General features: G+C 38.7%; 1 protein-coding gene across 3 annotated transcripts in view; it reads right to left on the bottom strand.

The window, feature by feature from the left end:
• LOC592971 (alpha-actinin) overlaps nucleotides 1–14997 on the bottom strand; it is a 57777-nt gene extending 42780 nt beyond the window's left edge. For 2 of the 3 annotated variants that reach the window (XM_011685736.2, XM_792469.5), the window contains exon 1: nucleotides 9487–9745. In XM_011685736.2, the coding sequence (XP_011684038.1) occupies nucleotides 9487–9615 (129 nt within the window). In that variant the 5' untranslated portion in view covers nucleotides 9616–9745. Of the gene's footprint in view, nucleotides 1–9486; nucleotides 9746–14713 lie in introns of those variants that run through there. The other variant, XM_003728008.3, reaches the window with a different exon arrangement.
• Between the last annotated feature and the right edge of the window lie 387 nt (nucleotides 14998–15384).

Here is a 15384-nt window from a genome sequence, read left to right as displayed (position 1 = left end):
TAATTTTTTGATAATACAAATATGAATAATAAATAAACAAATAGTCAACTGTATTTAAGAGAGAGAGAGAGAGAGAGAGAGAGAGAGAGAGAACTCATACCAAATAGAAAACTCAAAATAGAAAATTAATTCACTATTCTCAATTCAAAGTCTATTTCATGATTTATAGTTTTCTGTAGAAGTGTTTAGATAATTCTTGAAATAATAAGATAATCCAATCATAATGTTAATGATAAATAATTAAATACCGGTACACAAGTTCAAAAATATAATTCACTCTCCGAACTACTGAGGTGTATCTTTTCCTATGCTTTTAATAACACAATGAACAAGGACCATGTTCATGTTTCTCTTAGGGCTATCAGTTTATTTTACTTAATATTATAGACTGAAAAGTGACAACGAAGAATGAAAATAAAAAGCCTGAAAATGCCTCAAACAAAAAGGTATCAAAGCCCAAATCCAGGCAGAAATCTGGCATATCTGTTCTTTCCCTTAATGACCAATTTTTATGACCAGATTAAGAAAGACTATAATATCCAAAATCAATTATGATGCTTTGAATATGCATGATTCATGTCTAGTATGATTAGGTTAGTGCATGTGCCACATTACCAGAACCCTTTCCTCCATACTGTACACTGCATATGGTGACTCACTTGAGATTCCCCAATAAACTGTGCATGAGTCAGGAAGTAATCAATGAACGTTTCCTTAAAGATGAGCTCATCACACAATCACAAACTTTCAAGTCTTTCGTTTCCTTACAGTAAACATTGAGTTCTGGTAAGGCAGATATGGAAAAGTCAGTTATGATCATGCCTTCAAATTTTGTTTTCAATTTTAAAATTGATTGAAAAACAAGACAATTGTGACTCGTCTCCTAAATGACCACGCCCTGAAGTCAGTATAGGAAATGGATGGAATTATTCATAACATACACATGTATCACAATGAAAACAAAAAGCCTATCTTTTGTGGTTCTTGAGATATCACAAAGCAAGGCTAAAACCTGTAATGTCATAAGTTGACCTCTGTGACCTTTGACCTAGTTACTCAAAAATCTAATCAGATTGTCTTTCTATGGTGTTGTATATTATCATTAAGTTTAAGCCTCATATCTCTAGGGTTACTTAGGAGATCGCAGTAAAGAGGCCAATGCCTGGAAAATTCATAAGTTGACCTCTGTGACCTTTGACCTAGTTACTCACAAATCTAATCAGATTGTCTTCTTTTGGTGATACATACTACCATCAAGTTTGAAGTTCATATCTCATGTGGTTCTTGAGATATTGTTTTAACGAGAAAGCGGGACGGACGGACAACCCAAAAACATATCTCAGGCACCACCTTTGGTGAGGGGAAGCATAAAAAGAACATACCGGTAAATACATGTACATGTGTTGTATCTTGGTTTGCCTAAGAATGATATCAAAAGGTTAGGTTCAAGTCATCTTCATAATTATATAAGCAAAATATATACATTTTAAAAAAGTTATACGATGGCTAAATGATTCCGTCTAGCTTTACAATGAATTTTGCTAGTCTGAACATGGCGAGTTACCAACATAATAGACAAAGTGACGTTTATACAAATATAGGGATGGCCACAGTGCATGCATTGCATCTCTATGCACTAAGAGACTATTAAAAGACAGGCTTTAACTGAAGTAGTATTGTATTACTGTAGAATGTATGGCCTTAGTCACAAATAGCTGATAATAAACGTCTTTTGAATAGTTTGCATGAATGCTTGATGCTTGATCTTCTGACATCACAGTAATTGTAGTTCCCATGGCAACCCGACAGGCAGGTGTAGGAAATCCATGATTTGATTGTTGATTAATACTCCATGCTAGCTGGCATGGGCACCTGTTGGGTGTTTTTATCTTGCTGTTTCTACAAATAACTCTCTTTCAATTACATGTGGAAATGAAGGATTTCACCACTTATCTAATGAGGGAATGATAGCTTGATCTACGTATTCGCTGTTGCTCTTCTTTCTCTGTAATTCCTATAAGCAGGGAGCTATATAAAATAGCAGTGAACTACATTACATCCAGGCAATGTAGTACACACTTCCTGACACACTTTCGAGTTGCTTGCACAAATAAAATATCTCTCAAGTAATGTGGTAATATTGCCTTGTTTTTAGTCGAGGACATGGTATTATTTGTTGCTCTAAGACTCATTTTTAATGCAATTATGTTGAGCATGATGGGATGTGTTCACGTTCGTTCACAAATATATGAATTAAATGAGTGATAAAAATGACTAGACATGAAATCGAAAGGACGCATTTTTAAAGCATTGAAAATGTTGTCACTGGATTCGCCCTCTTTTGAGCTACAAAAATTTGATCCTTCATGACATAAATTCTACTTAAAACTTTTAATGGATTTGTAGGGCAGTTACTGTATTGTATACAGTGACTTCGATGTAAATTCAATCAGCACTTGCAGACTTAGGTGAACTGTGACGATCAGGAAACCTACATGGTAGTGAGCTGGCTAGGCCCCGGGGTGTGCCACCAACGGGATGGTTCCAAGATGGGATTTAAAGGCTCTAGATTACAACACTAGTTTAACCAATTTGTTAATATGTGTGACAATTTTAGTACACAATAGTTCCTTTCTATCAACCACTCAGATAACTAAATTTCTAGACAGTTCCTTTCACAATATAACTGCATGGCCACCAGCACTCAACAGTCAGTAGCTACATGTATGGTTGCAAGGTATCATACTTTATAAACTTTAATTTTGTGTAATCTAAAAGTTAGAAACACAATCCACGGACAATGATGAGGGTTCAAATGGAAATTAAATAATAAATATTCAAAGTTTTAAACTACAACCCTTGAAAGCATTCACTTTCACTACAAGCTGGCATAACCTCAAAGTGACATCAATTGCTTTCGCAAGGCACATATACGCAACTTTGATTCAGGACCCCATGCTACTAGTAGTTATTTTGCTAACAGTAATATTGCTCACTGTTTGTAAAAGGGTGCGTCCGCAGGGTCCCTACAAGATAACGTTCATGTCTAAAACCATGACCTAAACTTTTAAGTTAACAGACTTTCGAGTGAACCTAACAACTAACCTCAAAATGAGATCCATATGGACCTACACTATACCCCATTCTCATATTACTCCTTCCTATCTCTGCTCTAGCTGAGTTTCTACTTGCTAGCTCAGCGGGGGCATTCCAGAAGCCTTCTCTGGTTGCCCGGTCTAACAACACACAAGTACATTGAAAGAACATGCCAAGTGCGTACATGGACTCGTCGAGACTAAATATCTGGGATGCCTCGACGACCAACTGACTGGATACCATTTTAGGTCAGTGACCACCAATATTTCCTCTCGGTGATCCAAGTCATTCTTTTTTTCCCATCAATTAGCTAGTTATGAACCACTTGCTCAACGGAAATGATAAAGTCCAAGCCAGGACTGCAAACTGGCTGCATGTCATCAAAGGGCCAGGGCAACACAGTAGAGACTAGAGAGGGATGTTTTTTTGCTCTAGCTATCTGGCCGGGGGAAAAAATAAAAGGGGGGGGTCCAGGGAGTGTTATTTACTTGGTAGCAATGCCTCTTTGACATTTCACTTCCTAAGATTCCTGTCTGGGGTCATGACCTGCATAGTATGGCTTCACCAAGGGAAGGCTCTCATATCCACCTACACACACACACACCCATTGGTTCTTATTCCAAATCATCAACAGACCTTCATTTACATTCCACTTTTATACAGGGTGTCCAAGAGAGGGAAACGCAAGTTTAGGGCTGAATTATTCAAAAATTCAAATTACTTTTTCTTCATGGTAGGGTACATTGATTGTCTGTGTGTAGGTCCTACTACAGAACACAAAAACAGTTGGGGAAATCAGGTGAACTTTTTTAGTTAATCATTTCAACAAAATAGTCTCATATCCTGTACATGTTTGTCTTATACATAATTTTGGAGCAGCAAAGCATTAATAAATGTTCAGGAAGACATTAATGTTATTCTGTCTACCAAAACATTCCTCCTAAACCCTAAATGCCACTCCTTCCAAATACTTTACAGAAATACAGTACATAATTAGGCCTACAGTGCTACAACTCCATTCTACAAAAAGGCCTCCATGTACACATATCTTTATTTTAAAAGAGCGTAAGATCTGGATACAAAACTATACCAATGGTCACTATCCCAGTACCTACACAAACCAAATTCTGAACTTTCACCCTGAACTGACTGTGGAACTTAATCTAACCTAAAACCAAACACAGAAGAGATGACCATGTCAAATTCAACCAGAACATGTTTACAACAAAACCCACTTAGCATAGCTCTGTTAGATAATGAAAAGAGAGTAGCCTACAGTACCCTTTCTCTAGAATGATGCACAAAGAGATAGACCCTGCAGTAATCCTAGGGCAATTTACAATTTATGCAATTCTAGCTTGAATTTCAAAAAGCAAATTTGATTGCAGCACTTAATAAGAGAGAGAAAGAAGTTGGATCTCATAGCGAGTACATGGACAAAGCCCAAGGCTTTGGATGAATCTGTGCAGAATTCCTGCTACTAATGAGTTTACCCTCCTCTCCATTCCTAATGGCCAATACCATTCATTAATTTCTGATTTTTCTTAAAGCTGGATGAATGCATTGACAAGCCTGGGGGTCCTATGATGATTTTACCACTGCTACGCTACTGATATTACTCCCATCTGTTAGAGAAGAACATCATGGAAATGAATTTACATCCTGGCATCGACTTTCACACTATTAAAGCATGCTTTGAGCCTGAGAGAACCTTGGAGGGTGAAAGCCAACAGTAACAATAAGGAATACCGGTGCCTAGTTTAACTCTCATATTCACTCTGTTGTGAGGTTCAGTGAATTAGGCCTTCTCCACTGAACAACAAGACTTTAGTGATATCATACAAAATGGACCTACCGGTAGTCCTATCCATGCCTGAATTTTGAGTATACCATGTATAAAGCGGATGGATAGTGGATACATATGCTTTAACATGTAAGTGTTGATTCAACCCTCCCCCCCCCCCTTCCCCTTTATCATGGACATTATCAAGGGCATTAAGAAGCTAAGTATGTTTTTTTCTTATCTACGAGTGAGCTTTACTACCAATCCATTTCATAATTTGTAATTCAAATGCCAATTAGAATTGCCCCGGTAGCAGGAAGAAAAAAAAAGTTCTTTAAATCTTTGTTGCCCCAGCTGGGAAACCCCAAACCCAAACCCATGACCATACCTGTGTGAATATTTCCTCCTATCAAAGTCACTCTCAACACAGGTGAAGTACATGGGTACAGGTAGGAAGAAATTCCTTTAGCGTCTTATTAAATGGCAGCTCAGCTACAGCCGGTGTAATAATATGATACTTTGTATTAGCGTACCGGAATATTCATATAGTAGCTGCGATAGGATTATGCCAGTAAAACGGTCTTCAAAATGTCTTTAAGAGAAGTTCCCGGGAAGAGGGCACAGGCAAGGCTACAACGGCAATTCGCTCGAAGATGATGGGGTAGGATGGTCTAGTCATCTCCAGCCTTAATGGCCTGATATATGGAGAAACTGACCCATGGGGGATTGAGAACTGACAAAGACCAGAACTGAGGTGCATGCATGACCTTTGTCTCGTGCAAGTACCATTTCAGGGCCTGCACTGGACACCATAGTTTGACTCAAAATACAAGATACCTCACTCGAGGAGGAGTTCTTTGCTATAAACTTAGCAAGGGGGACGAGTCTTACCACATTAGTTTTCAAACGGATGTGGCCCGTTGTGAGGGCACGCAAAAAGCTACATCTTGTCCCAGAGGCTACTGCTAGCAGAAAGACAATTTTCAATTTTAGATCTGAAAGAGCTACTATGCATGGGCTCAAAGGGTGGAAAGGTTAGGGCATGCAAGACTCCAAATGCAGGCTGGACCTAACATCTTTTATGTGGGCTCCAAAGAGAAAGAGATATTTGATTCTAAGCTTTGTGTAAGGTGCTTGGAGGAACTTACTGTTTCTCCACCTTGGAAAACCTTTATGGATGGTTGAGATTGCTGATCTGTACCCTTTGATAGTTGAGGTAGCAAGGTTCTTTTCAAACAGGTGTATGAGAAAATCTGCAATTCTGCCTTCACGTGGTGAGGATGGACCAACCAGTCTCTCATTGCATCAAATAAAAACAGACTGCAGTCTAAAATCCTATGAGTTCCTTCTTGTTGATCTGAGGAATTTGTTTGGAATCGCCCGGCAGCTCTGTAAGAAAGGCCCGTCTGCGAGGCAATTGTCCTGCAGAGTTGGAAACCAAGGCCACTTTGGCCGCCATGGCCCCATCGATGGGAAGTTTGCTTTGTCTTCCTAAACCTTCTGTAGCACTCATGAAGCACGAATAGGGGAACATAAGTACACTAGGATATTTCTCCAAGATATTGAGAGGGCATCCATTGCCAGAAGCCTTGAAGATCTATCTGATAGTATTTGGATTGAGTTGCCACTCTGATGGGAAACGCACCATCAAGATGTCCTTTCCTGGTATGTGAGGGGCTACAAGACTGATTTGTTAACAGAATTGCAGCAGGATATTCAGGGTTTGATTGCACAGGTGTGTCAATTTTTACTGCGCAAGCTCTCTCAGCACAGGCGGATAACACTGAGTCAAGACAAAATATGGGCTTTGCTTTGCTATAGATTCCAGTCCGCAGAGGGGGGTTCAGCCATCAACAGAGGGTAGTACTAAATCGGTAAAGCTACGGTCACAAAGGTTCGTACGAACGATGCGTTCCTACAAACCTCCGTATTTTTCCATGGTCTTCCTGAATATATCCATGGTCTGACAATCGCTCGTAATGGCATTTGTGACCGAGGCTTAACTAAGCCGCAACTACTCCATCAACTTGCTCACTGCTCGGTTTTCAGTCTCTCTGTATAGAAAACATCACTAGTAACGCTTTCTTTATTTCCTGATCCAGCCGGACCCCGAGAGATAAAACTGTTATTATCAGTCCAATTTCTTGCTCGAGACACTATGTGCAGACAGTGATCTCGTCCTTCTCTTGGTATTACGAAAAGGCTTTTTCCCGTATGCGCTACAGGATTGTCTGCTAGCAGCCAAGTCAGCGGGAGCAGGACCGCCCCCTCCCTGGCGCTGGATTACGGGGTCCTTTAGAATTGCCCACCCCAGACACTTTGCTGGTTTTGCCTTAGCAGGGTCGTTTGCCGTGCCTGCAAAGGAAAATTGTTCGGTTTTTGTAGCCATGCTTAGCGGCAGGATTAGAGCTTATTGGAGTGGACATTGGGTATTCTTTAGTTGTGTATCTCGCTTATGCCGGCACAGCAGGCAGGACCGATATTAACGCAGCTGGAGCATCAGGGATGCATCCGCTGTCGAGCCAACGGCTGCTGAGGAATCTATAGACTTAGGTTTACCTGATGATGGCCTGGGTTTGAGAAACAACACTACTGCACTAATTTGGGGCTTTCCTCCATCTTATTTCCCTTATCGGAGGGGGGAGGGGCGGCGATGGGACCTTGGTAATGTTAGCCCTCTTGCTCCCGAGGAGAGTGCTGCTGTCTGCCTCTGATCAGGGCCGCAAAGTGTGAGCAAAAGGTAACTTATTGGTAAATTACCACAGCTTTTCAGTCCTTCCTTGGGGAAGAACTGATATTCATGTCTGGCAGACAAAAAAAAAGTATTCACATGGGCATGGTCATATACTGTATACGTAGGGGATTGTGTGAGGGGTTTCCCAGCTGGGGAAACAAAAGGTTCAAAGAACTTTTTTCAGCTACCAGGGCAATTCTAATTGACGTTAGAATGGCAATCAAATCGGTAAGCAAAGCGAAATATAGTAGATAAGCTTTACTGTAAAGGTATGGTATGTATAGCTTATCAGCTATACCTGTCATGCCTGTCATACCTTAGCTTGCGCTCAAATTTCAGAACCATTTGTAGACTGCGAAAAAATATTTCCAGGAGCAAACTTGTACATAGCTTAATTACAAGTAATGTTGTAGAAGATTACGCGTCTGCCCTAATACTTTCTTAATAAAAATTCAGCAAAATTATTTAAAATTTGTGCAGTTTTAAGAATAAAAGAATTCCATTCCAATCCATTATCATCGAAAAACTGTGCATGGGTGACCAGTAAAATAATTTTCAAAAAAACCCTCCTCTTAAAAAAATAAGATGTTCCAATCGTTAGCGGTCCAATATCAAGGGGCCGTTCAAGTTTGATAATTGTTCTCTGGTAGGTGGCAACATTGCTCATTAGAATTTAACATTGAATTTTAGGCGCTAATGCACTACCACATCAGGCCTGCTTCATTATGTCACTCGCAAGTTATGTGTAGATTATATGGAGTGGGAATGAAGAGAAAACCAATGAGTGTGATGGAATGACGCACGCCTGGTGACAGTGCGAGTATACACTGGCAAAGACTTTTATTGTAAGCTTGCCTATTGAATGCAGCCCATATCTATCCAGTATCGCCTTATATTGTACAAGGTAACCCTGGCATGTACATGTACCTTGTATAGGAATATGTGCCCACCACTAATAAAGAATTATTAACAGACACTGTGTTATTTTCTAAATATGTAAGAAGCAATTGACCAGATATGAACTTTCTCACAACTTGGTCTTGAAGTTTCCACACAGAAATTTAGCACATTACAAAAAAAATCACTTATCCAATATATGATACTCTTAAAACAAACATATCAATTGTATTAATAATTATTTGCGGCCCTCTACCGTTACGCCCTGACACTTAATACAAGACAATCAAACATAATTTCCAGAGGTTTGTTCATTTGATAAAGAACACTGTTTGTAATTCAGGAGCTGATCACTTTCCAATACATGTAGACCTAGATCTAGTCTACATGTAGTGATGTTTTATTTGGTCACCACACAATAAGGATGCTCCCAAAATGTGTTTTCATCCTTTGTTATAATGTTAATCAGACATTTAGGGTGCCCTACCCCTGTTCAATTGCTATATCGTACATACTACACGATTTAAACTCAGACTAGACTATATTAGTCTAGTCTACTTCCAAGTTCCATACATTCGTAGACTTCCTAGGTTTAACATCTACTTATTTTTAGTTCTACTTTAACATAGTCTTGTTCAAATCAACCAAAACTTTGTCCCACAAGCACTACAAATAGTTGAAAATTATGTTCGAAATAAGTAAGAGTAACAACTAACATTCATAACTCACTATCTTCCAACTTCAAAGAATATCTGAAAAATTATGCGTACATGTCAAAATGGCAATGAAACAATTTTCCCGTTTTGTGTTGAAATAAGGAAGACATTTTGAAAGCATATGAATAGATCTACTCTTATTTTTGATATATACTTTTTCACGGTCAACAATTATTCGTAGACTGCAGCTGCAATGACTCAGCGGACTTATCACTGGGCATGCACGGAGAAGGTCCCCGGGGCGTACACCTAGTACATACCTTTCGCTGTTGTCTTTCCCAAGCTGGGTCCAAAACTTCATCACGATTCCATTCGTCCTCCTGTTTCATATAATCGTCTTCATCGTCGTCATCATAGGCATAGGCATCTTGATTGCCATAGTACGCCATTTTGCCGGTGGTTACAAGATTTCCCCTCTACAGAACTAAAGTTTGGACAAAATTCGGTGATCGTCCTACGTCTACGAGCGCGGACCAGGTCGGTCGACGGTCGTTGATTTTCGATTGCCAAAGGTCACACAGTAAGTATTCAAGTCGACCCGGCCCCGCTACATGTACCATGTGACCCGGAAGTATGTAAAGAGAATTTACGAGTGATCAGATGTAGGCTTCCGTAGATAAAAATATCTTCGAAATATTAGTACCGGTTAAAGTAGACCTCTACGGAGATCTATATAAACAATCATTACCATTTTATTATTGTCAACTAAATAAAATTTTAGCCTCAGCTGTGAATTGTGTTTAAACTTTGCTGATCCGATGAATGCCAATTTTTTTCAATTCAAAAGGTGTACCTTAAATAAGTAAAGATATGAAACACATCTTTTTAGCTAAAAATTGTATGCCGAAATCGACGGTTGTAAGAGGGGAAAGTTTTGGGGATAGATTGATAAAAGGATAAAAACAATTATAAGCTTTTGTCATAGGTCTAGTCTGCGTAAATTTTGTTAACTAACTACACACCACGTTATTGTCTACATGCACCTCCAAATCTCTCACAAGAGAGTGGTCTAACAATTTAAATAACTGAACTAATGATTATTTCACTAGCGATTAATAATCTATAGAGGAAACAAATAGGAATACTATAGTGGACGAGTCCGTCTTCTACATGCATGTAGTACTCCATCGATCAGTGCATAAACAAACCGAACGGCAATAAATTCTCCCAACCTCACCGCACTCCGTTAATATGTAATTCAAGAGCCATATTTGGCAAGCCCGCTTTATCGTGTAAGCCAAGTGTGTGTATTAACCGTACTGGCTTCGCATTCCGAACCTTTCATAGTACACCCCGGCAGGAATGCGGCTAGCACGATAGGCTAGCTGGTCGTGTAACCAGCGATGCGGCCCTGGTCTTCGTTAACAAAACTCACATCTTCCAGTAAGAAAGTTCCACATAATTAATATAATTAGAAATTTAGATTTCACACTATAGTGGGTTGACCAATGGCGGGAGAACTCTAAATCAATTATTATCAACTATGTATCGAAAGAAAACCATCTATTTCAAACTCTAAGAGTACCATCCTATGAGAAGGATATGATCTTTTAATCAATTTCCTTTCCTCCAATTCACCCCCCCCCCCTTAGAAAAAAGATAAAATCCCAAATGACAGAAGACAATAGCATATGGTGACAATTTAATTCATTTTTATTATGAACGCACTTTCTCTATCATATCAAACATGTTTATTTATATTCATATTCATGTAAAGCGATCGGTGAAGAAAGAGTAGGTAGTATTACATGCAAGATCAGGAGTGGGCGGAGTCGCTCCTCCACATGGCGAACGCTAGCGCTGGCGGCTTCAGGCACGATAGCTGGTAGAGGTAAGTAGTTAAGTCACCGGAAGTCGCACATTCACAGGTCAATTTCATTGTCAAAGGCAATACGATGCGACTCCAGATGAATTAACTTTAGTTAGAGCGCTCACGGGTGTCACACCTATCTCTCTAGCTCTGTGTCCGCTATGATGGTTTTGAACTTTAGATATAGCGCCAGCTGCAGTTCACAGCCTGACCATTGTCGGGAAGTTGCACAGGTCAATATTATAAGGATGATCATGAGGAATATATATCTACCTTCATGTGACAAAACCGGGACAAAACCACCATGCATAAGTTCAGGTTGTACTTGGACAAAATATATTTGCCTGAATAAATAACCTAATCATTGACAGACTATTGACAAGACAAAGATCATCTTAAAAACATGTCTGGTAACAAGATTATTAAACCTCATTCAAGTTTAAGCATTTCAAATCTTTCAAAAAGTTTTTTTCTTCAAATAATTGTTTCAATCAATTAACTTTGACAAAGGTTTCAATTTCATTTAAATGCATGATTTGTCATTAACAATTTGGTCTTCAAATCTGCTTGTACTAGCACAGACTTTAGAACATATTGTGGTTGCGAAAATTAAAAAAATACTACAGGTACTAATAATGATAAGAACAAAAATGAGAATCAAGAGCGAGGTAGCTTTAGACAGCTTACCATAATTCACAGAATTAACAAAACTGTCGCAAGTCTTAACATCCCTTTTAGTTTTATGAATGGGATGTCTACAAACCTTTTTGTTAATAATAGAAAGATTGGTAACTCTTTCACAAAATGATTATACATCAGTAATTTGAACTGAAAACTATATGACTGCCTTATACATATGTACATTATTTAAAGTACATCGTCAAAAATGAAGTGATTTTTAAACTGGTAAAGGCACTACCACTTCCTGAACGAGGCATAGCACATACAAAGAATATCTAGGAAACACCCAGCTGCTGTACTCGAGTGACTTACTACAATAGGATAGAGCGCCTTCTTTAACCTAGGCCCATTTACATTCCGGAAAAGACGATTTGAAAAACCGTTACAACAAATTCAAATAACATTTACAACTGGTGGAAAAACTTATAAAAAGCCGTTGGCTTATTCTGTGATCTGATCTAACGGTATGCTTCTATACAAGCAGTCTATATTCTGTGATTTCATCTAACGGTATGCTTCTATACAAGCAGTCTATATTCTGTGATCTGATCTAACGGTATGCTTCTATACAAGCAGTCTATATTCTGTGATTTCATCTAACGGTATGCTTCTATACAAGCAGTCTATATTCTGTAACGCCCCCATTGTGTAAGGATTATCAGTGGCCTATTGAGAATTAGGTAGGAAAGTCAACATACCGGTACCAGTAGTATACAAACAGTGGACTGTCTGTCTGACATTCCTTGCTTATTGCTTAATCATATTTTTGCATCTAAAAATAATCACCTACAACATTGTATATCAAAGGGAGGTGGAATGAAATATAAATAATTCAAAATTGGTCAAACAATCCTTTAATTGCTATATTATCTAGTCTACAGTACATATATTTCCTTACTTTAGTCTAGACCTTTCTGTTGTGTGAAATAGGAATTTTTGAGGGAAAGTCATCCTGAAACGCCTGACCTTATGGTGGTTGAATATTTATCTTCTTTTTTTTTTAATTTATTCATATCTACAAAATTAGAGAAACAGATCAGTGAAAGTTTGTGGAATATCTGACAAAAATTAATAAAGTTATGAAATTTTAAATTTGTAATCAATCAAATTAGCAAATCTGAGATGTAACCTTTCAGTTTTATCTCTCCTTGACATTTTCATAAATTTCTTTGTTTCTTGGTTGCTGATGAAATGATCTATTATTTATTTCATAAAGAAATTGTGTAAATATATGTCTACAAAATATTGTATTATTATGATTCTTTAACACAGCCCCACATATGGACGGGCTTGCGGGTGGGATCTTGGGCATCATTTTACGAAACCCTCAAAAGTACAAGTTCACCGACATCTCATTGAAACGCATTTACTAAAAAGTGTTTTAATGGGATGTCGCAAACTGAACACATGCCAGTTTCTTGAAACAAAATTACCAATATAGCTGAAGGAGGGAGACATCAACACCTACACAACTTGCACATCCTAAGCCTTGGTCACATAATAAACGAGAGAATAAATTATACAATATTCAACATCACAAGGTCCATCTCTAGCTTGCAATGTCCATGACTCGTTGTTTGTCTTTATTTACCATGAACAGTCACTGTTAAAGCATGTACTCTATTTTACCTCTTCCCTCCAAGAGCTCTTCGTTTTCTTTCACCTTCTCTCTCTCCCTCACATTTCCTCTTTCTTCTCTACTCCATTTGACTCATCTCTCTCTCTCTTATTTGTTCTTGTCTCATTTTTTCCTCATGCTCATTTATTTCATGCATTCTGTGCATGGTTGCAATTGTTGGGATTCAATTTTTAATGCCAGTTTTGTTATTGCTATTATTGTTACTATTATTGTTGTATGTTCTTTGTATCCTCGAGTGCATATATCGTTTATGTTGCTTGTATATGTACGTCACTCGCCAGTGGAGGAAGAATTTCTGTATTTTAAATCAGAAAATAAATTATCTTGAATCTTGAATATGGCGAGATTAAAAGCAAAAGAAATGGCAAAAAGACATTGTTGCATTTTTTTTAAAAATGTGTAAATGAATGGTAACAGCATACAACGGACTTGCACATATTCACTTAGACCAAAAGCTTCAGTCTCGCTATATCGTCGGTTGTTCCACTGAGACTACGTCTGGCTCCACTAGACCTCCGATTATAGAGGGGAATGTCAACAAATGTCAGTTTTATTAAAGAAATGACCCATATCAGACGGTTATTTCTGTCTAATATTCACTGAGCTCTGTGTTAAAAGATACAAAAATGTGAAGTGTATTACATTTCACATCATCATTAAAAAAAATGCTGCAGTTTTGATGCATAATGTCTGAACGAGAACTCATGTAACAGTCATAGTCACTCATGGTAGCCGCAGATCTCTGATAAGAGCAGATAAAGTGAAGAAGGAAGAAGTTACCTAGATTGAGAAGTTTGTGAGCAGTTCACAAAACTCCAAAATTGAAGACTGTTGACTAGACCTATATAGGCCTAGATTAACCTTGGATACGTGCGAGTGTATTAGTTTTCTACTGACACTGCACTGCCTAGATCTTCACTCCGGGGAAATCCCCCGACACCGCTTGCCGTCGAGACGGTCAAGATCAAGTGCCGATTTTGGCAAAGGAGGAGCTGAGCTCCCTGACCAAAGCGGTAGCTAGAATCTAGACCTACCAGAGTAAAAAAAAAAAAGGGTCAAACTTGTATCTAGGCCTAGATCTAAACTTAATTAATAATTGAAACTAGACTGTCTACTGTATCCGTATATTTGTTACTTAATTACACATGTAGAGGTCTAAAATAAGGCTACCGGTACGGTAAATAGGCGTGTAGGAGGGTATCTTATCAGCAATACGTAACTTGCAATTCTATCAAAACAGAAGTAACTTTTCTACCCACGCCACGATCACGATAGGTGAGTTCACCGGCACGGTTCGGTGTTATGTTACAATCAGTGGCTGTGCGCGGATTAAGAAAACGCCTACCAATTACCATACCTTTTTTTGCTGTCTTTCCCAATCCGGATCCAGAAGACCTTTATGGTCCCACTCCTCTTCCTGCTTCATATATTCTCGACCATCATTATTTTCGCCGTTGTCGTATTCCGCCATTTTGCACGTAATGTGTGTAATTTTCGCCCCACCGGGCTACGATTACGGAAAATTGGTTGGTTAATTCGTTAACCGTAACCAGAACAACATCGACATCCAAATCCAATGTATGTACTATACTAGACAGCTTGTTAGCTTCCTTATACTACCACGGTACCACCTTCTTTGCGCGCGCAACGGCGGTCACTGGAACTGTTCTAGTATAGTAAATTAACAGGTGGGTACGGTTTACATGTAGTAGTACTAGTGCGCATAATTATAAGTCAACCGCGCCCCTGTGCTATAAAAGCCAATCAAAATCCGTATGCTAATGAGGTTCTGTAGTGAAGATTACCGGTGTCACGAACGATTAGTTACCCGGAACCAATCGACGGAATATTTACCCGCCGATTCGATCCATTCTGCTTTCGCAGCTAATCGAACTTCTCCAGAGTTCTACCCGTACATTTGAGGGAAACAAAAATGGATGCTCGAGTATTAAAGGGCATTCTAACCCTTGTAATAAGTTTAAGTGAATGAAAGCATACATTTATCAGAGAAACAGATTCGAATGGCGA

This window comes from Strongylocentrotus purpuratus, unplaced genomic scaffold, assembly GCF_000002235.5.
Source record: "Strongylocentrotus purpuratus isolate Spur 01 unplaced genomic scaffold, Spur_5.0 spur5_scaffold_5, whole genome shotgun sequence".
In the NCBI taxonomy this organism is placed as follows: Eukaryota; Metazoa; Echinodermata; class Echinoidea; order Camarodonta; family Strongylocentrotidae; genus Strongylocentrotus; species Strongylocentrotus purpuratus.
This window is presented reverse-complemented; position numbering and strand designations above follow the sequence as displayed.